Genomic DNA, 21,012 nt, shown 5'->3' with positions numbered 1-21,012 from the left:
GACTGGTGTGAGGTGGTATCTTATTGTAGCTTTGATTTTCATTTCTCTAATAATTAGCCATGTTGAGCATCTTTTCATGTGCCTATTGGCCATCTGCATTTCTTCTTTGGAGAAATGTCCATTTAGATCTTCTGTCCAGTTTTTGCTTGGGTTGTTTGTTTTTTTGTTATTGAGTTGTATGAGCTGTTGGTATACACCCTTGTTGGTTGCATCATTTACAAATATTTTCTCCCAGTCCATAGGTTGAGTAGTTGTAATTTCTTGCATTCCTAGTATACTTAAATCAGAGTACAACAGTTTTCTTGTAAATGAACTAAATTTTCCAAAAAGCTTTCTTTATTATTGCTAACCACCCATGTAACAGCCACCTAAAGGAAACACTGATTAATCGGGACCGTGAGATAAGCAGCCTCCGGCGCCAACTTGATGCAGCTCACAAGGAACTTGATGAAGTAGGAAGATCTAAAGAAATGTCTTTTAAGGAAAACAGAAGATTACAGGATGATCTGGCTACAGTGGCAAGAGAAAACCAGGTATGAGCACAATGCATAAACTTTGATAGTTTTATAGTATACAGTTATACAATATATTCATTGTTTGCTAAATTTTAAAGCTCTAAATATGCTTTCTAAATTTTAATTATATAAATATCAACAACAAAAGAAATAATTCTTTAAGGAGAATAGTGTTTATAAGGGTATTTTAAAATGTGGTTTAGAATGCTGCGGTATATTACAGGGTGTCTAATGGGTACAACTGTAGTCCCCTCACCATTGTGGTCTTTGTTGCAAGGAATCCTGAAGCTGGGAGCATGGTGTTCTCTATGGCAGAAATTGGTGTTACCCTACTGGGTGAGGACCTCAGCATCACCCCCAGGGCAAAGTTGCTGTGTTTTAAAGACCCATGATAGATTTTAATTATTCATACTTACTTCCAGTGGCTTAGAGATATGCCTGTAAGTTAATTAATGAATAGTTTAGAATGGCAAATACTAAAAGGTATTGGTTTTGTTTGTGCTGGTTTATTAAAGGATTACACCAAGAAAACCAATGATTTTCTTATTTTAAATATTTTAAAAAATTATTCATTATAGAGCATATTGCTGATATATATTTTTTTAAATGTCAACCGCTGAGCGTAGCTAGCCCTTAGTTTAAATACCAGATATGTGGTCACATATATTGTGGGAGATATATGGTAATATTTGGTTAAAAAGTCAAGATCAGTCAAGAAAAACGTGTGAAAATAACAGTCAGGAACAGTTTTCCTTTTTTCCTACTCTCACTTATTCCCCAAATTCAGAAAGAGCTATTTGAACATGAATAGAACTCATTAGGTGCTACATTGATTTTAGATTTGTCTTCAATTTTCTGATTTATAGCAAATTTCATTGGAATTAGAAGCAGCAGTGCAAGAAAAAGAAGAAATGAAGAGTAGAGTTCATAATTACATAACTGAAGTGTCACGATGGGAGAGCTTAATGGCTGCTAAGGTGAAAAAACATTGTTTAGGTTGGACTTAAGACTGATTTTTTTTTTAACTTTTTCATGTTTCTGTATTCTGTCTCCTCTATTAGATATTAACATATGAAAGTGGAGATCTTGCCTACTGTCTTTGTATATTTTCTTACAGATCTTACTTAGTATAGTGTCTGCACAGATATCTTATGCTTCCTAAATTAAAACAAAAATCCCAATGTGTGTATATGTTTATGACATGGGTATTCCAGTGAGTAATGATGACTAATTTAGAAACAATTTGATTGTGGTTAAACCAGGAAAGAGAAAATCAAGATTTGTTAGATAGATTTCAGATGCTTCATGACCGTGCTGAAGACTGGGAGGTCAAAGCCCATCAAGCTGAGGGGGAAAGCAGCTCAGTTCGACTGGAACTTCTTTCTATTGACACAGAGAGGAGACACCTTCGAGAAAGAGTGGAGCTACTAGAAAAAGAAATTCAGGAGGTAAATATATTCATTGGTAATATATTCATTGGTCTCGCACAGACAGAATTTAGTAAAACAGAAAACATTCAAAGGCACTTTATTGAAGTGAGGTTTAAGCATTGGTAAAAATCAAGTTCAATGGTAATCTGTTATTAATTCTGGTAACTTGCTTAGGAGAGCCCCATTACTTTTATATTGTAAGTAAAATATACATAATATATTGTATACATAATATACAAATATACATATACATAATATAAAATTTACCATTTTAACCATTTTTAAGTATACAGTGGCAATTAGTACATGCATATTGTTGTGCAACTATCACCACCATCCTTCTCCAGAAGTTTTTCATCTTCCCCAGTTAAAACTCTGTACCCATTAAATACTAACTCCCCATTCTCCCCTCCCCCAGCCACTGACAACCACCATTCTACTTTCTCTCTCTATGAATATGACTACTCCATGTCCCTCTTATAAGTGGAGTCATACAATATTTGTCTTTTTGTGACTGAATTATTTTACTTAGGCCTAAGGTTCACTTAAATCTCAAGGTTCACCCATGTTGTAGCATGTGTCAGAATTTCATTCCTTTTTAAGGCTGAATAATATCCCATTGTATGCATATACCACAGTCTAAACATTCATCTGTCAATGAACATTTGGTTTGTTTCCTTCTCTGGCTATTGAAAATAATGCTGCTATGAACATGGATGTACAATATCTATTCGAGTCTTTATTTTCAGTTCTTTAGGATATACCCAGACATGGAATTACTGGATCATATTGTAATTTTATGTTTAATTTTTTGAATAACTACCATACAGTTTTTCGCAGGGGCTGCACCATTTTACATTCCCACCTGCAATGTTAGGGTTCCAGTTTCTCCACATCTTCACCAGCACTTGTTATTTTCTGGGGTTTTTTGTTTTGTTTTTCTGTTTTAATAATGGCCATCCCAATGGGAGTGAAGTGGTATTTCATTTTGGTTTTGACTTGTATTTTCTTAATGATTAGTGATGTTGAGCATATTTTGTGTGTTTATTGGCCATTTGTGTATTTTCTTTGGAGAAATATCTATTCAAATCCTTTGCCTAGTTTTTAATCAGGTTGTTTTCTGTTGTTGTTGAGTTGTAGGAATTGTTTGTATATTCTGGATTTCAATCCCTTATTAGATATGTGATTTGTGAATATTTTCTCCCATCTCATGGCTTACCTTGTCACTCAGTTTTATCCTTCGATGCACAGGAGTTTTAAATTTTGATGAAGTCCAATTTATCTATTTTTTTCTTCTTGCCTGTATTTTTGGTGTCATATCTAAGAAATCGTTGCTAAATCCAACATAATGCAGCTTTTCCCCTGTTTTTTCTATGCGTTTTATAGTTTTAGCTCTTATGTTGAGGTCTTTGATCCATTTTGAGTTAATTTTTATACATGATATAAGGTAAGGTTCCAACTTCATTCTTTTGCATGTGGATTTAAATAAGCTTTTGTCATAAAGACAGTCTAATAAAAGTCTCTTAATAAAATTTTGAGTTTAGTTAAAGTATAGGGACCCTAAATAAGTTAGATTGATAAGGAACAGTTGGCTATTAGTTCTACTTTTGTTTTGTTTTGTTGGTATAGTATTGTAGTCGGTCTTTATTTTTTAGAAGAAAGTATTGATTATCTGTAGTGCGTAGAATTATGCACCCCCTCCCCCCCAAAATATATTTAGGTCCTAGCTCCCAGTACCTGTGAATGTGACCTTATTTGGAAATAGCATCTTTGCAGATTTAATCAAGTTAAAATGAGGTGGGCTTCCCTGGTGGTGCAGTGGTTGAGAATCCGCCTGCCAGTGCAGGGGACACGGGTTCAAGCCCTGGTCTGGGACGATCCCACATGCCGTGGAGCAACTAAGCCCGTGCGCACAACTACTGAGCCTGCACTCTAGAGCCCGCGATCCACAGCTACTGAAACCTGTGCGCCTAGAGCCCATGCTCCGCAACAAGAGAAGCCACCGCAATGAGAAGCCTGTGCGCCGTAACAAAGAGTAGCCCCCGCTCGCCGCAACTGGAGAAAAGCCCGCGCACGGCAACGAAGACCCAACGCAGCCAAAAATAAATAAATAAATACTTTTTAAAAGGTTAAAATGAGGTGATACTGGGTAGGATGGACCCTAATCTGATAACTGGTGTCCTTGTAAAATAAGGGAGATTCAGACACAGAAGACACAGGGGAGAATGCCACATGAGGATAGAGGCAGAGATTGAAATGATGTGTCTACCAAGGCAAGGAACCCCAAGGATTGCCAGCAATCACTTGAGCTGGGAGAGAGGTGTGGAACTGGTTCTCCCTCAGAACCTCCAGAAGGAACCGATCCTGCTGACATCTGGATTTCAGACTTGTGGCCTCCAGAACTGAGAGGGAGTAATACATTTCTGTTATTCTAAGCTATCTAGTTTATGGTAATTTGTTATGGCAGCGTTAAGAAACTAGTACAGATTTTGGTACCAGGAAGTGGGATGCTTTTGTAGCAAACCTAAAAAGGGTCTTTGGAATTGGATACAGGCTGGAAGAGTAACGGGTACAGGCTGGAAGAGTTTTGTAATGGGTACAGGCTGGAACAGTTTTGAGGTGCCTGATAGAAAAGTCTAGATTACCTTGAAAAGTTTGTAGGTAGAAAGATGGACATTAAAGGCAATTCTGGTGAGAACTCAGAAAAAAGGAGGAAAGCTGTAGAGAAAACTTCTATTATTTACAAAATACATAAATCGTCATGAATGGAATTTGTCCAGAAATAAGAATGTTTCTTCTAGTGAGGTCTCAGATGGAATTGAGGAACATGTTATTGGACACTGGAGAAAAGGTAATTCTTATTATAAAATGGCAGAGGACTTGGCTGAATTATGGTGTACTCTTAGGAAAGTAGAACTTATAAGTTATGAACTTGGATGTTTAGCTGAGGAAATTTCCAAGCAGAGTATGAAAGGTGCAGCCTGGTTTCTCCTGGCTGCTTATAGTAAGATGTGAAGGAAAGAGGTAAATTGAAGAAGAAATTGCCAAGCAAAAAAAGAGCCAGGACTTGATGATTTGGAAAAGTCTTAGCCTATCCAGATAGCGTGTTCCGGAGGCCGAGAGCGTGTTCAGGGCCGAGAGTGTGGCTAGGCAAAGAGAGTAGGTGAGTGACTCATAGATCCAACCAATCACCTCAGCAGAAACACTGCCAGCTTGGGCTGAAAGAGACAGAAACAGGATAAAAGGAAAGAAGGCTAAACTTCTTGGATCCTACTAGCAGAAAACAGGCCACTAGAGTTATGGACATATGTTCTCCTTCAAGAAAAGGGAAGAATGAAGGTGGCTCAGAGATCAGCAGGGCTGCCAAGGGCAGCTCAAAAGCTGGTGGACCTGCTACGCTACCATGGGCCCAGGGGACTGGGCTATTTCTTCCTTGATTCCAGAAGGCAGTGCCACTGCCACTGTGAGCCAAGAGATGGGGCTATACCTGAGGGCTGAGAAGGTGGGGCTGCCCTAGCAGGTCCAGAGGACAGAGTATCAAGACACAGATAATTATTTTTAGGCCTTGAAATCTAATGGAATTTGCCCTACTTGGCTGCAAGCTTACTTTGGACTAGTAACTCCTTTATTCCTTCTATTTTCTCCCTTTCAGAATAGGACCATTTTATGCCTGTTCCACCATTTTATTTCAGAGGGAGGTAACTTGTTTTCTAGTATCACAGGTCCTTGGAAGGAGAGTAATTTTGCCCCGGGAAGGACCATACCCAGAGTCTTACCCATTCTGATTTAGATAAGATTTTGGACTTAGAGTTGATGCTAGAATGTTGGAATAGAATGAATATATTTTGCACATGGGAAGGACATGAATTTGGGGGAGCCAGAGAGTTGATAGAATTATGGCCCCCCCGAAATACATTGAAATGCTAACCACCAGAACCTGTGAATGTGACCTTTTTGAAAATAGGACCTTTGCAGGTGTAATCAATTTAAGATGAGGTCACACTGGACTAGGGCAGGCCATAACCCAATGTTTGGTATCCTTATGAGATAAGAGAAATCTGGACACAGAAGACACAAGGAGAATGTCAAGTGAAGATGAAGGCGGAGATTGGAGTTATGTGTCTACAAGGCAAGGAACACCAAGGATTGCCAGCAATCACCAGAAGTTTGGAGAGAGGCATGGAACAGATTCTCCCTCAGAACCTCCAGAAGAAGCCAACTCTGCCAGCATCTAAATTTCAGACTTGTAACCTCCAGAATTGTGAGGGAATAAATTTCTGTTGTTTTAAGCCACCCAGCAATTTGCAATAATTTGTTACAGCAGTCGTAGGAAACGAATACACTATTTCTGTAAGTTTTTCTGTTAAGAGTATAATAACTAAAGGAATGTTTTTCAACCTTCAAAATAGTTCTCAGGAGAAACTATTCTTTAGTTCTTTTGTTCTTTGTCATTGTTCATGTTCTTATGTGATATATAAAATTGACTTACATATTTATATTTCTTTGGGGGAATTTTGATTAATTAATTCATTAATATTTGGAAAATCCAAGTACTTTTCTACAATTGTTGAAATTTATTAAATCTTCAAGGCAGTGTATTAGATGTTTAATGTTGATTCATTTTAGTAAAACTTGTTTAATAATTTAATTTTCAAATGTGGAATTCTTCCTAAATTCTAGAAGTAGAGTTTATATCTGTTTGTATTTATCACTCACATTTTAAATTGTGAAAAATTTTAAATGTGCATTACTCGGGGCTTCCCTGGTGGCGCGGTGGTTAAGAATCTGCCTGCCAGTGCAGGGGACATGGGTTTGAGCCCTGGTCCAGGAAGATCCCACATGCTACGGAGCAACAAAGCCCGTGCACCACAACTACTGAGCCTGCGCTCCAGAGCCTGCAAGCACAACTACTGAAGCCTGTGTGCCACAACTACTGAAGCCCGTACGCCTAGAACCCATGCTCCGCAACAAGAGAAGCCACTGCAATGAGAAGCCCGCGCACCGCAACAAAGAGTAGCCCCCTCTCGCCGCAACTAGAGAAAGCCCACGTGCAGCAATGAAGACCCAACGCAACCAAAAATAAATTAATTAATTAATTCTTTTTTTTTTTAATGTGTATTACTTTAGGAAAGAAGTGTTTATCAGTATTTCAAATTTTGCTCGTTATTTCAGTTATTAAAATCTTATAAAGTAGTATACTATTATTAGGTTAAATTAAATTTAAATATGACTTTAGGTATATAGTTTTAAAGCAAACTCCATTTTTGAAATTCAGAATTTAAAGGCAATTGAGGTATATAGTTTTAAAGCAAACTCCATTTTTGAAATTCAGAATTTAAAGGCAATTGAGGCAGAATTTAAAGGCAATTGAGGAGTGATAAGTATATATGTTACTTTAAAAAGCATTATTATAACAAAGAGTTTATAAAGGAAAAATTTAATATGACTTCAAAGATCTCTCATGTTCACAACCCTAAAGCAGTAATTTTCATCTTTGCATCTTCCAAATATATACATGAGGTACTTAGTTACCATGATTAATAATTAAACACAGTATTTTTTTTAAGCATTAAATAGGCCATCTTTAAATAGCAGACAACTTCCTGAGAGTATCTTAAAATTGCAAAATTTTTAAAATTGCAAAAATTGGCTTTTATAGTTTTATAAAGTGACGTTGTAGCTACACAGATTCAAACCTTTAAAATTACTGGGTTACTTTAACTTTGTACCTGTTTTCTTATTTTCAGCACATAAATGCACATCATGCTTATGAATCTCAGATCTCATCGATGGCAAAAGCCATATCTAGATTAGAAGAAGAGCTGAGACACCAAGAAGATGAGAAAGCAGCAGTATTAAATGATGTGTCATCTCTCAGAGAACTTTGCATTAAGCTTGATTCAGGCAAAGATATTATGACCCAGCAATTGAATTCCAAAAACCTTGAATTTGAGAGGGTAAGAACTTAAAAGATAATATTGTAGCATATTGTTTTTTTTATATATAAATTTATTTATTTACTTATTTTTGGCTGTATTGGGTCTTCATTGCTGCACGCGGGCTTTCTCTAGTTGGGGCGAGCAGGAGCTACTCTTCGTTGTGGTGCATGGGCTTCTCATTGCAGTGGCTTCTCTTGTTGCAGAGCACGGGCTCTAGGCGCATAGGCTTCAGTAACTGTGGCACGTGGGCTTCAGTAGTTGTGGCTCACAGGCTCTAGAGCACAGGCTCAGTAGTCGTGGCACATGGGCTTAGTTGCTCCACGGCATGTGGGATCTTCCCGGACCAGGGCTCAGACCCGTGTCCCCTACGTTGGCAGGCGGATTCGTAACCACTGCGCCACCAGGAAGTCACAGTAGCGTATTGTTTTATTCAGCCCTACTCTAATTTGACTACTACATTCTTTGTCGAGGTTTCTTTGACAAACATGATGATAAAATTAGGTGCTGTTTTGAAGCAAATGGGTATTTAGGAGAATACAAGTCTTCTAATTATAGAATAGGAACACATCCCAATACATTCTTTCTCTGTTTAAAAATAAGACTTATATGAAGAATTGAGCAGTTCATTCCTTTCTAAGTGGAATATTTTTCCTGATAAAAATCTTACTTAATTTTAAAAGTCGAGTTAACTGGAACGTCCCATTCCCAAACTGAAGCATAACTTCAAACAACCCAATGTGTGTTTTTAAACATGGGTGTTTCCAGTTTTCACTCATTTAGTAGTAACTTTATTTTCAGGTACTGAGAAGCTTCAAGACTGGTTTGACTATGTAATCAGAATATACATATTTAATAAACCAGAAGGGCCTCCTTACTGATAGGGTGGCCACATTTTAGGATTTTATGTTAATTACCCTCTCTTGACAAGATAACACGAAAGAAAACTATTTGAGGGTTGGGATAGGTCTTTGCTAAAAAATAGCAAAGATTATTTTGAAAATAAGATGTTTTTCTTATATGTGAAAAGTATTACAGAATCTTTAATCAGTACCCAAAATGAAGCAACTGATGTGTGTATAGCTCTGCAGATAATTTTTCAGAGTAAGTCTAAAATTATACTGAAGTAATCTTGCTTTGTTTTTCTTGTAGGTCTCAGTGGAATTAGAAAATGTAAAATCAGAATCAGAGCTGTTAAAAAAACAACTGTCAAGTGAGAGACATACAATTAAAAACCTTGAATCATTGTTGGCTACAAATAGAGATAAAGAATTTCATTCCCATTTAACCTCCCACGAGAAGGATACAGAAATTCAGCTGCTTAAAGAGAAGTTAACCCTTTCAGAAAGCAAATTGTAAGCGTCATGAATCAACTTATGTGAGGAAAATAGCTTGTCACAAATAATTTTTCAATATGAATAATTTTTTATAGATTTGTAGCATAAAACAAATGATAGAAAAATAGTGGAGGAACCAAAAAATTTTTTTTCGAAGTGTTGGGGGAGTGGGGGATGGGAGTGCAAAGCAAAGTATTTGATTACATGGCCGCTGCTTTGGGAAACTCAGGGGGTTTAGCTCAGAAGAAACATCATGTTTGGGGGTGTAATTTGTATATGTTCTCCACAGAGGTGGTATCCGTGGAAGTGAACGAGTGGACTTTAGAAAAATACCTAAATTTGAGGAATGAAGAGAGAAGTCAGCGAAGGGGAGAGCATTTCAGAATGGGGAGAGTTGGCTGTGTTTCATGCTGTGGATTAGGAAAAAGGACTTTGAAAAGACCATGAAATTTGACCCTCATAAGGATATTGATTACCTTTTAGGAGATTGATGATGGAGAAGTTTGGACATATTTTTGGAAGAAGGGAGGAAACACAGTGTAGATAGTATGAGTGGAATAATTAACTTTTAAAAGGTATTAGAAATATATCTCTTTCTGAGGTAGGAGTCAAGAAAGAGCCAATAAAGATACTTTACTTTTTGATGTTACAATTCATGTCTTCTCACATTTGTATCTCCAGCATTGCTGCAGTGCCTAGCACATACTAGAAGCTCAGTAAATGTTCGTTAAATAAATGAGATGAATGAAAAAGAAAACTTTGTGATAGAAGCTCCAGACGTTTATGGAATTATTGTTGAAAAGTCTTCTCTTTTTTTCATCCTTATATGTCACCTCCATTTGTATTTATTAATAACAAAAACAAAAATCCATAGCACTTGATGCTATAAAACAGAATATTTATTATTTATTTGATTTTCTAAATTTGTTTTTAAGAAATAGTCAAAGCCGGGAAAACACCATGCTTCGGGCCAAAATGGCACAATTACAAACAGATCTTGATGTTCTGAAAAGGCAGATTTCAACTGAAAGATATGAACGGTAAGAATATATTTTTAGCGTTGAACAGCATTTTTATTTATTCCCTATTCTATTACAAAAGGATTTAATATGGCTTACAAATAGCAAACTTTTCTTAGCATTAATATGTAAAATAAATTTCGTTGGTAATTCTTCCTAAAAAGGCAACAAGTGTTGTAGAAGATAATATCCCCACAGTAAAGTAGCAAGTATTGTATAAATGTTCGCTGTAGCATTCCTCAGGGCAAAATTAGGGCATTATTTCAAAGGATATAGTTAGGGAATCAGCAAGCTAGTAAGGATTCTACAAGAGCCCAAAACATTATGGTCCAATAGGAAATTCCAAATACAAATCGTCGTAAAAGCAATGATGCTGATGATCTTAAGGGCATTTAACAAATATATGCCAGATACTATGTATGTATCTGATTAATCCTATTAACTATCTATTATTGTGCCTATATTATTATTAGAAACTAAGGTCACGCAAATAGTAAATAGCAGAGCCAAGACTAAAATCCAAACAGGTTTGTCTAATTTTAAAGCCTGTGCTCTTAATCTTTCCAGTATATTCCCTACAGCTTAGGAATTTTCATAGTCACTTATGTTTCAGTTCATTTGCTTTATTATGTTGAAAATTTTAATCTCCAAGTGTTACAAACAGGAATGAGACCTGCTTTAACAGTGAAAATCCAAGTCTAATTTGTGAATCAATTTGTCAATTTACTTTTCTTCCATTTTTCTTTCCTACTGTATTAATACCATAGGCATCAGCATTCCTAAGATTTCATTCTCAAATAGTGGTCAGATTGCTTATTTAGGTCAATATTTTGAGTTCTCTAATCTTATTCTTAACCATTTGCTTCAAAACTTTTAAGTGATGTGCAATTTGGATTATAGATGGAATTTGCTAGGAAATCAATATTTGTGATTTCAAAGAGAAATGAAGCCTGAGGTTGCATCAGTGTCATGGAAGCAGTGTTGTTAATTTCTTGTAATTTAGAAGATCTATTTTCTGAAATAGATCTATATGTGTAATGATTTCTATATGTGTAATGATTTTCATTTATTAATGACAACTGAAATTCTCTTCAATTCAAGGGTCCTAAATCAAGCTCTCTGTTGCCTAGGGTTATAGACTCCCTTAATTCTTCTCCTTTTTCCTTGCCCCTGGTCCCCAAAGAAACCTTGGACCCACACGACCATGTCTTTCCTTCTCTTTACCATGCAACTAGATCATGCATTTTTAAAGGGGCAGTATTGTCACTGCAGGGAACAATATGGATTCTTGGGGAAGAGGGAATGGCAAAGAAACCTTAGGTATTACAGTGATTTATGGCCCTCCGAAGGGCCACAGTATATTAACAGTGTATCTGTGTATTAAAATCTGATGTATTAAAATTGGACGGAGGGGGAATAATTTGGGGAGGGGCATCTAAAAAAGTTTTTTTAGGGGATTATAATGAAAAAAGTTTGTGAAGCACCCATCTAGGTAGAAATCCTAGGTACTGAAGAGCTCAAGTTAGAAAGTCTGGGCCAGGGACTGTGAATAGCCCACAGTAGAGGTGGCAACACAGTCATCATGCTTTGTGGGGCAAACCCAGACATAGCAGAAAGTAGATTATTTTACTTCTAACATTTGGGCGTTTTGAGACAGGAAGAAGGAAGAGGACTAGATTTATGTGCAAGAAGAGGTGGGAAAGGTAGGGGCAGAGAGGGGAACCAACCAACTTTGAAAATCTATATTCAGAGGGGCTTTGAACAATCTCTTAAAGTACATGTTCCTTTAATTGAAATCTTTTATCCTCAACTTAAAAATGGTATAAAGACATAGGATTTATTTATTTGTTTGCTTGTTTGTTTATGGCTTCATTGGGTCTTCGTTGCTGCGTGGGCTTTCTCTAGTTGCGGTGGCGAGCAGGGGCTACTCTTCATTGAGGTGTGCAGGCTTCTCAATGCAGTGGCTTCTTTTGTTGCGGAGCATGGGCTCTAGGCGCGCAGGCTTCAGTAGTTGTGGCACGTGGGCTCAGTAGTTGTAGCTCACGGGCTCTAGAACGCCGGCTCAGTAGTTGTGGCACATGAACTTAGTTGCTCCACGGCATGTGGGATCTTCCTGGACCAGGGCTCAAACCTGTGTCGCCTGCATTGGCAGGTGGATTCTTAACCACTGTGCCACCAGGGAAGTCCCTACAAAGGATTTAAATTTAGTAGAAATAGTAATTAATCAATTGAGTAGAAATTACTTAACTAATAACAATAACAGGACCTTTTATTTGTTTACCACTTTTTGGTATAATCTCTTATTTTGTCTTTATTGACAGAGAACGAGCAATCCAAGAGATGCGTCGGCATGGTCTTCGCACTCCACCCCTTAGTTCTACTCTGAAGTCTCCTTTACATTCTCCTGAACATATAAACTGATTATCAGAAAGGTATGCGTGTAACACCAAGTACAAGCAAAACTTATCTCTGGTTATAAAAATTACAAGAGTTGTTTTCTGTGTGGGGGGAGAGGAGATTGCCTATAAAGGTGGTAGGGAACTTTCAGAGGTAATGGAATGTACTGTATCATGGTGGTGATGGTTACATGGGTGTATACAATTGTAAAAATTCGTTGAACTGAACGTTTACAGTCCATGTATTTTATTGTACATAAATTATACCTTAATTAAAAAAGAGAAGACATCTGGGGACTTCCCTGGTGGTCCAGTGGTAAAGAATCTGCCTTCCAATGCAGGGGACGTGGGTTTGATCCCTGATCGGGGAACTAAGATCCCACATGCCGTGGGGCAACTAAGCCCGTGCACCACAACTACTGAGCTCGCGCTCCTCAGTGAGAGCCTGGGTGCCACAAACTACAGAGCCCACGAGCTCTGGAGCCTGCGCACCACAACTAGAGAGAGAAAACTCACACACCACAACTAGAGAGAAGCCCACGTGCCGCTACAACTAGAGAGAAAACCTGCACGCCACAACTAGAGAGAAGCCCACGCGCCCATACAACTAGAGAGAGAACCTGCACACCACAACTAGAGAGAAGCCCATGCGCCACTACAACTAGAGAGAGAAAACCCACGCACCACAACTAGAGAGAAGCCCACGCACTGCAAGGAAGAGCCTGCACGCCACAACGAAAGATCCCGCATGCCTCAATGAAGATCCCACACGCCGCAACTAAGACCCAATGCAGATTAAAAAAGAGAGAGAGAGAAGACATCCACGACAAAAATTAAATGACAATATGAGATATCACAGGGTAATATTTGATGAAGTGCCAAACTCAAGGCACAAATAACAGATAGTGAAAGTATGGACAAAGACATAGAAAATATTACTTAATATTGAAAGCTAGATATTTTAAAATAAATTATAATATACATACAGAAAAGTGCTATATCATAGGTTCTGCAGCTCAATGAATTTTTACAAACTGAACACACCTATGCAACCTGCACCCGGATCAAGAAACAAAATATGACCTCTCTTGGGTGTCCTTCTGGTCATAAGCCTTACTCTAAAAGTAACTGTCTCGGTTATTAAAAGCATAGATTTCTTTTGTCTGTTTCTGGACATTTTATAAATGAAATCATATATTTCTGGCTTTTTTTCTCAATAGTACCTTTGTGACATTCATCCATACTGCTGTGTACTTGTAGATGGTTCAGTCTTGTTGCTGTAGAGTATTCCATTATGTGAACATACCACAGTCCATTTACTCTTTCTGTTTTTGATGGGCATTTGATAATTTCCAGTTTGGGCTATTACAGATGGAATTATGATGAACATTCTAGTACCTTATGTTGGCGAACAGATGTGTGCATTTCTTTTGGGTATACACTTAGGAGTGAGATTGTCAGGTCACTGGACATGCATGTGTTTGAGCTTGAGTAGCTATGGTAAGTCAGTTTTCCAAAATGATTGTAAAGAGCTAGGACACATTTGGCTGAGGCAGGATCAAAGTGATGTGCTCATTCATTGGAGATGGGAGTGAATGGGAAAGAAGCATGTCAGACCCAGGGTTTGAAAAGTAGATGACTGAAAAATGCAGGCTTATTGACAGAAATAGTAAAGTCAGTCCTTTTAAAAATTATTCATTTTTTGGCCTCTCTCAATAGAATTTTATAGGAGATAATTAAGCATTTCCTTGGTGACTTCAGAATCCTCCTAAGAGTATTAGCTATGTTCTTCTATTCTTTAATATACTGATGCCCCAGGGTTTATTGGTATTTGTAGGGCCTATGTTTAAATGATTCCTGATTGCTGTGCTTTTGCTCTTGTGTTTGTTTATTTGATTAAAACATTTGTTTTCCTCTTTCATTTTGAGGACCACTTCCTAGTGCTGGCAGCAGTCACTGTGTCCTCACAACTTCTAAGCTGCTGCATTAATTTGAATGTGATTAGATGGAGGTTCTGCTTCTCATTATAAAGCCTCTTGGCAGTTGTGACACAAGCATTTTTTTCATGCTTGATTCACAGCTGCATTTTAGATCAAGGGTTGGTAAACTAGGCCCTATAGGCCAAATCCACACCACTGCCTATTTTTGTAAATTAAGCTTTATTAAGCCACACCCATTTGTTTACATATTGTCTCAGACTGCTTTTCTGCAGTGGCAGAATTAGGTAGTTGTGACAGAGACCCTGTGGCCCACAAATCTGAAATATTTATTTACTAACTGGCCTTTCACATCACATAGCCCCTGGAAAACTTATCTGTATACTCGTGAGATAATAAGAATGAAAAAGCAAGTAATTCCTTAGTTTATGAAAAGAGGCTTGACTCCCAGGGATCCCCAAACTATACTTTAAGAACCACTGATCTAGAACATAGTGGTTTCCAGCAATCTCTAAAGCTGTAATGAATTCGAAAACTTTTTAAAATTATGATAAAATATATATAACATGAACTTTGCCTACTTTTTTTTTTTAAGATTTTTTTGATGTGGACCATTTTTAAAGTCTTTATTGAATTTGTTACAATATTGCTTCTGTTTCATGTTTTGTTTTGTTTTTTTTCTGACCAGGAGGCGTGTGGGATCTTATTTCCCTGACCAGGGATGGAACCCACACCCCCTGCATTGGAAGGCGAAGTCTTAACCACTGGACCACCAGGGAAGTCCCTGAACTTTGCCTTCTTAACTATTTTGTAAAGTGTACAACTCAGTGGCATTAAATTCACAATGTTGTACAACCATCACCACTATTTCCAGAATTTTTTATCACCCAAACAGAAACTCTGTATCTATTAAGCAATAACTCTCCAGTCCCCTGTCTTCACTTCCCTGCCCCTGATAACCTCTAATCTACTTTCTATCTCTATAAATTAGCCTACTCTAGGTTTTCATATAAGTGAATTTATACAATATTTGTCTTTTTGCACCTAGCTTATTTCATTTAGAATAATGTCTTCAGGGTTCATCTGTGTTGTAGCATGTATCAGAACTTCATTCCTTTTCATTCCTGAATGATATTCCTTTGTGCTTATACCACATTTTGTTCTTTTGTTCATCAGTTGATGGACACCTGGGTTGTTTTCATCTCTTAGCTATTGTGAATAATAGTGCTATGAACATTGGTGTACAAGTATCTCTTTTACTCTGTTTTAATATCTTTTGGGAGTACCTAGAGTTGCTGGGTCATAAGGTAATTCTGTGTTTAACTTTTTGAATACCTGCCAAACTTTTGCCACATGACTGTACCATTTAACATTCTCACCAGCAGTCTAAGAGTTCCAGTTTTCCAAGTCCTTGTCAACACTTGTTATTTTCCATTTTTTATTATAGCCATTCTAGTAGATGTATATTAGAAAATGTCTACAACTGTTAACAAATTCCCAGAGTATCCTAATGATGTTGTTAATTGGTAACACATTTCCATTCATATTTTCTAACGTTGTCACCAAAACTAATTTTATGGGATTTCCCCATGAGTACCCAGAAATGAATATGAAATATTCATATCAAGCCATATTTACAGTGTCTCTAATAGTTAACATATATAATCCAGTTTTGCTTTTACTGTTTTGATTATTGCATCTAAAAAATGCTCACTGAGACAACATAAAATACAAAAGTATAAAGAAGATAACCAAAATCACTTTTCTTTACATTTTTTTTATTGGAGTAAAACATACATAAGGTCAAATTTATCATTTTAACCATTTTTAAGTGTACATTTCTCTGGCAGTTAGTACATTCACACTCTTGTGCAAAAATCATCTCCACCATCAATCTCCAGAACTTTTTCATCTTCCCCAGCTAAAACTCTGTACCCATTAAACACTAACTCCCCATTCTCCCCTTCCCCTAACCTCTGGCAATCACCATGACAATTTCTGTCTCTATGAATTTGACTATTCTTTGTACCTTAAGTAAGTGGAATCATGCAGTGTTTGTGTTTTTGTGACTGACTTATTTCATTTACTATAATGTTTTCAAGTTTTATCCATGAGGGAGGGAGTATGTGTCAGAATTCCCTTCCTTTTTGAGGCTGAATATTGTTCCATTCTATGTATATAACACACTTTGTTTATCCATTCATCACTTGGGTTGCTTCCACCTTTTGGCTATTGTGAAAATGCTGCTGTGAACATGGATGTACAAATCAAAATCACTTTTAATCCTACAACCCAGAGAAAATAGCAATTAGCCATTTGGTATACTCCCTTCTTTTTTTAAAAAAAAAAAAAATTTATTTATTTTTTTAACTTTATTTATTTATTTATTTTGGCCGTGACATGCGGCATGCGGGATCTTTGCAGGATCTTAGTTCCCCAACAAGGGGTCAAACCCGTGACCCCTGCATTGGGAGGGGAGCACGGAGTCTCAACCACTGGACCACCAGGGAAGCCCCTACTCCTTTCTTATGTTTAATTTATAATAAATATACATACAAGCATAGACATACATGTATAATTCTAATAGAAATCATACTCAAAATAGTTTTCATCAGTTTTTTTGTTTTGTTCTGTTCTGTGAGGGGTTTTCCCCTTAATATAGTTGCATGCATTTATTCTTATCATTAAAGGCATTTTCAAAAATGCCATTTTAAAATAGTGATTTAACAGTTCGTCACATGGATATTCCATGAATTATTTAATCATGCTCCTCTTATGGAACATATATTGATAGTTTGTTTCCAACTTTTTTTTCTTATAAACAATGTTCTACATCAGTATTTGACAACCTGTCTGATAATTTCTTCTTAAGTATGTCTTCCTCGGTATAGAAAAAAATAATTACTTTCTCAGTGTTTCCATTGTGTGATTTTTTATATTTTAATGTCTGTGTTTTTTAATTGGGAGGGTGGTTAGATAGCACATAAGGTCAGAATACTTGGAAAAATATTTGACTATCCCTAACATGCTATTTTAAGACTCAGACAACATAATTTACAGTACTTGTTTGCAATTTTATGAAACCTATACATCATAGTATCCCTTCTTTTGAGCGATTTTTCTCAGTTAACATTCTATGTTACCCCTTCTTTTCACTGTGTATCATTCTTTTAGTACTCATATACTTTGATGTGCTTTTGTATAATAGTTTAAAGGGAATATCTTTTCCCTTTAAATATAGAACAATACTTCTTGACTATTAACTATAATTTGATTGTGGGCAAAGGTTTTATTAGAGATTATAATTTCAGTTAAAACATTACTGAATTGCAGTTTTTCGTGAAAGTACTGAGTAATTTTATCATTTTTTGCTTAATCCACCTTTCCCCTCCCCCCTTTTTCAGAATGATGGCTTTCAGTGAGTTGGCTATATGGATTTTTTTAAAGGACAAACAGTAATGAAATATTTGAAGCACTTGTTCCTGAAAATTATGAACATTGATGCAAATTCTACCTCTGTCAACTTTTATTTAAATCAGTGAATATTTATGTAAAAATTTGGTTTAAAAGAGCTATATCCATGTGTATATTTTCATATATATGACAGAACAGAATATGTATGAATAGTGCTAATGTTATATCTGTATTTTTATTATTCCTGACTTAAATTACTTCTCAAAATGTGTTTATACTATGAATTAATATGATGTATTACTCACATTATCCTTTAATAATCTTTTTCTTAATGAGCCATGATATATGTATGTAAATATTCTAGTTTCCATGCCTGTGTTTATAACCCATATCTTTAATACATTCACAAGGGATGATCAACTTTGATGCTGTGCTGTCATGTTTAACTTTTTTCTTCTAAATGTAAAATTAATTATGCACCAATATGCTGTCTATCATTGAGGGGACTATATTCAGGTCTATTCTTATAATAGCAAAGGTCTTGATAAAATAATGGTTGCCCTATATAATTTGATATTGCCAACTAGAAGAACTGTGATAGAAAAGATACATTCATATATTGTATACAATATTATACTATTTTGGCTATCACATGGACTCTTCACATACTATAAATGCTATCAAAATTAAACTAAAAGCTGTATTTAGAATTTTGTAAAACGACAGAACAGAAATTTGGGATATTTTTCAGTAAATAAAATTTCTCACTGTACTAATCTAAAATTTTGAATACAAAAATATCAATATATGGGGTAAATACAGTAAAACATTTTGTTAAAATTCCACTATACATTCAGTAATATCCAGTTTTTTGCTTCTAAACCTGTGTGGTGTAATTTATCAGTCTTCCAGAATAGTATGTAAACACTGACCTGTTGTGGCATGTTAAATAGAAAACAGCTTTTTACAGTGAATTTTCAAAGTTGTAACTTTAAAGGATTTAGATATATACAGATATTAATAAAAGAACAAAAGTACAAAATAGATTGTCATAAAAAAACTAATCGTGTTTAAACCATACACATTTGAAGAAAATCCTGTTCTTAATAGATTTCATTATGATCGAAAAAGAAGAACTTAAAAACTAGCATTGGAAAATGGAAGACCAATTATTTATGATACATTTTATTTCCTCCTGTGGTTTAATAAAGTGGAGTTTGTGTGTGAGTGTTTGTGTGTACCTGGGGGTGGGCAGTGCTCTTTTTCTAAAACTAATATTCCTTATATGTTCTCATTATGCCCTTTGCAGTAATTAAGTGTGTATTTGGTGTGATGTGGCTTACTTTTTCACCATCTATGTAATTTTATGTATTCTATCTCCTGTGTGTGAATTCGTGTATTACAGCAAAATACAATAGAAATGGGACTATTTACAATGTCATATGGAAAATCTTTTAATAAATATATGTAAATAAAATTTAAAAATTTGTCCCCACCTTTTCCCCAAAGCAACAGCAAGGCATATTTTGTTAGATATTTTATTTTTAATGTTTCTATAATTAAAAAATGTATAGTTTGCCATAATTGTTATTTTCATAACCATGATACAACAATTTTTTAAAGTAGTTTTATCTTGAAATACTGAATATTCTGACCTTTTATAGATGTTTTTAATTTGTTCTAAATAATTTTAAATTATGGAGCTTGACATAGATTTTCCAATAAACTTTCCAGTCAATTTATTTTCTTTCTTACAAATAATTTTGTATAATGGTAGCAATATTCTTAATTGTAAAGTTAAGTATCATTTATTCAAATCAAATTTTATCATGGTGGGATATGGAGAAGTCTCTGAACTCAGATTCCAGGTACTTTCATTTTTTTTTTTTTTTTTAACATCTTTATTGAAGTATAATTGCTTTACAATGTTGTGTTAGTTTCTGCTGTATAACAAAGTGAATCAGCTATATGTATACATATATCCCCATATCCCCTCCCTCTTGCATCTCCCTCCTACCCTCCCTATCCCACTCCTCTGGGTGGTCACAAAGCATGGAGCTGATCTCCCGGTGCTATGCGGCTGCTTCCCACTAGCCATCTGTTTTACATTTGGTAGTGTATATATGTCCATGCCACTCTCTCACTTTGTCACAGCTTACCCTTCCCCCTCCCCATATCCTCAAGTCCTTCTCTACATCTGCATCTTTATTCCTGTCCTGCCCCTAGGTTCGTGAGAACCTTTTTTTTTTTTTCAGATTCCATATATATGTGTTAGCATATGGTATTTGTTTTTCTCTTTCTGACTTACTTCACTCTGTATGACAGACTCTAGGTCCATCCACCTCACTACAAATAACTCAATTTCGTTTCTTTTTATGGTGGAGTAATATTCCATTGTATATATGTGCCACGTCTTCTTTATCCATTCGTCTGTCGATGGACACTTAGGTTGCTTCCATGTCCTTTTAATTGTAAATAGAGCTGCAATGAACATTGTGGTACATGACTCCTTTTGAATTATGGTTTTCTCAGGGTATATGCCCAGTAGTGGGATTGCTGGGTCGTATGGTAGTTCTATTTTTAGTTGTTTAAGGAACCTCCATACTGTTCTCCATAGTGGCTGTATCAATTTACATTCCCACCAACAGTGCAAGAGGGTTCCCTTTTCTCCACACCCTCTCCAGCATTTATTGTTTGTAGATTTTTTGATGATGGCCAACTGGCACAAAAACAGAAATACAGATCAATGGAACAGGATAGAAAGCCCAGCGATAAACCCACACACATATGGTCACCTTATCTTTGATAAAGGAGGCAAGAATATACAATGGGGAAAAGACAGCCTCTTCAATAAGTGGTGCTGGGAAAACTGGACAGCTACATGTAAAAGAATGAAATTAGAACACTCCCTAACACCATACACAAAAATAAACTCAAAATGGATTAAAGACCCAAATGTAAGGCCAGACCCTATAAAACTCTTAGAGGAAATCGTAGGCAGAACACTCTATGAGATAAATCACAGCAA

The 21,012-nt window shown here is 36.2% G+C and overlaps 1 protein-coding gene across 3 annotated transcripts in view; it reads left to right on the top strand.

Moving 5' to 3' along the window:
- Positions 1-18,137, top strand: part of CEP135 (centrosomal protein 135) — a 74,932-nt gene extending 56,795 nt beyond the window's left edge. Inside the window, exons 19-26 of one of the 3 annotated variants that reach the window (XM_068542207.1) lie at positions 365-533; positions 1,382-1,492; positions 1,778-1,963; positions 7,693-7,902; positions 9,034-9,236; positions 10,154-10,258; positions 12,559-12,669; positions 17,975-18,137. In XM_068542207.1, coding sequence (XP_068398308.1) covers positions 365-533; positions 1,382-1,492; positions 1,778-1,963; positions 7,693-7,902; positions 9,034-9,236; positions 10,154-10,258; positions 12,559-12,658 — 1,084 coding nt within the window. In that variant the 3' untranslated portion in view covers positions 12,659-12,669; positions 17,975-18,137. Of the gene's footprint in view, positions 1-364; positions 534-1,381; positions 1,493-1,777; positions 1,964-7,692; positions 7,903-9,033; positions 9,260-10,153; positions 10,259-12,558; positions 12,670-17,974 lie in introns of those variants that run through there. The other 2 variants (XM_068542209.1, XM_068542208.1) reach the window with 2 other exon arrangements.
- The last annotated feature ends 2,875 nt before the right edge of the window (positions 18,138-21,012 follow it).

This window comes from Eschrichtius robustus, chromosome 4, assembly GCF_028021215.1.
Source record: "Eschrichtius robustus isolate mEscRob2 chromosome 4, mEscRob2.pri, whole genome shotgun sequence".
Classification (NCBI taxonomy): Eukaryota; Metazoa; Chordata; class Mammalia; order Artiodactyla; family Eschrichtiidae; genus Eschrichtius; species Eschrichtius robustus.
Note: the sequence above shows the minus strand (reverse complement) of the source record. Positions and strands in the feature narration are given on the sequence as shown.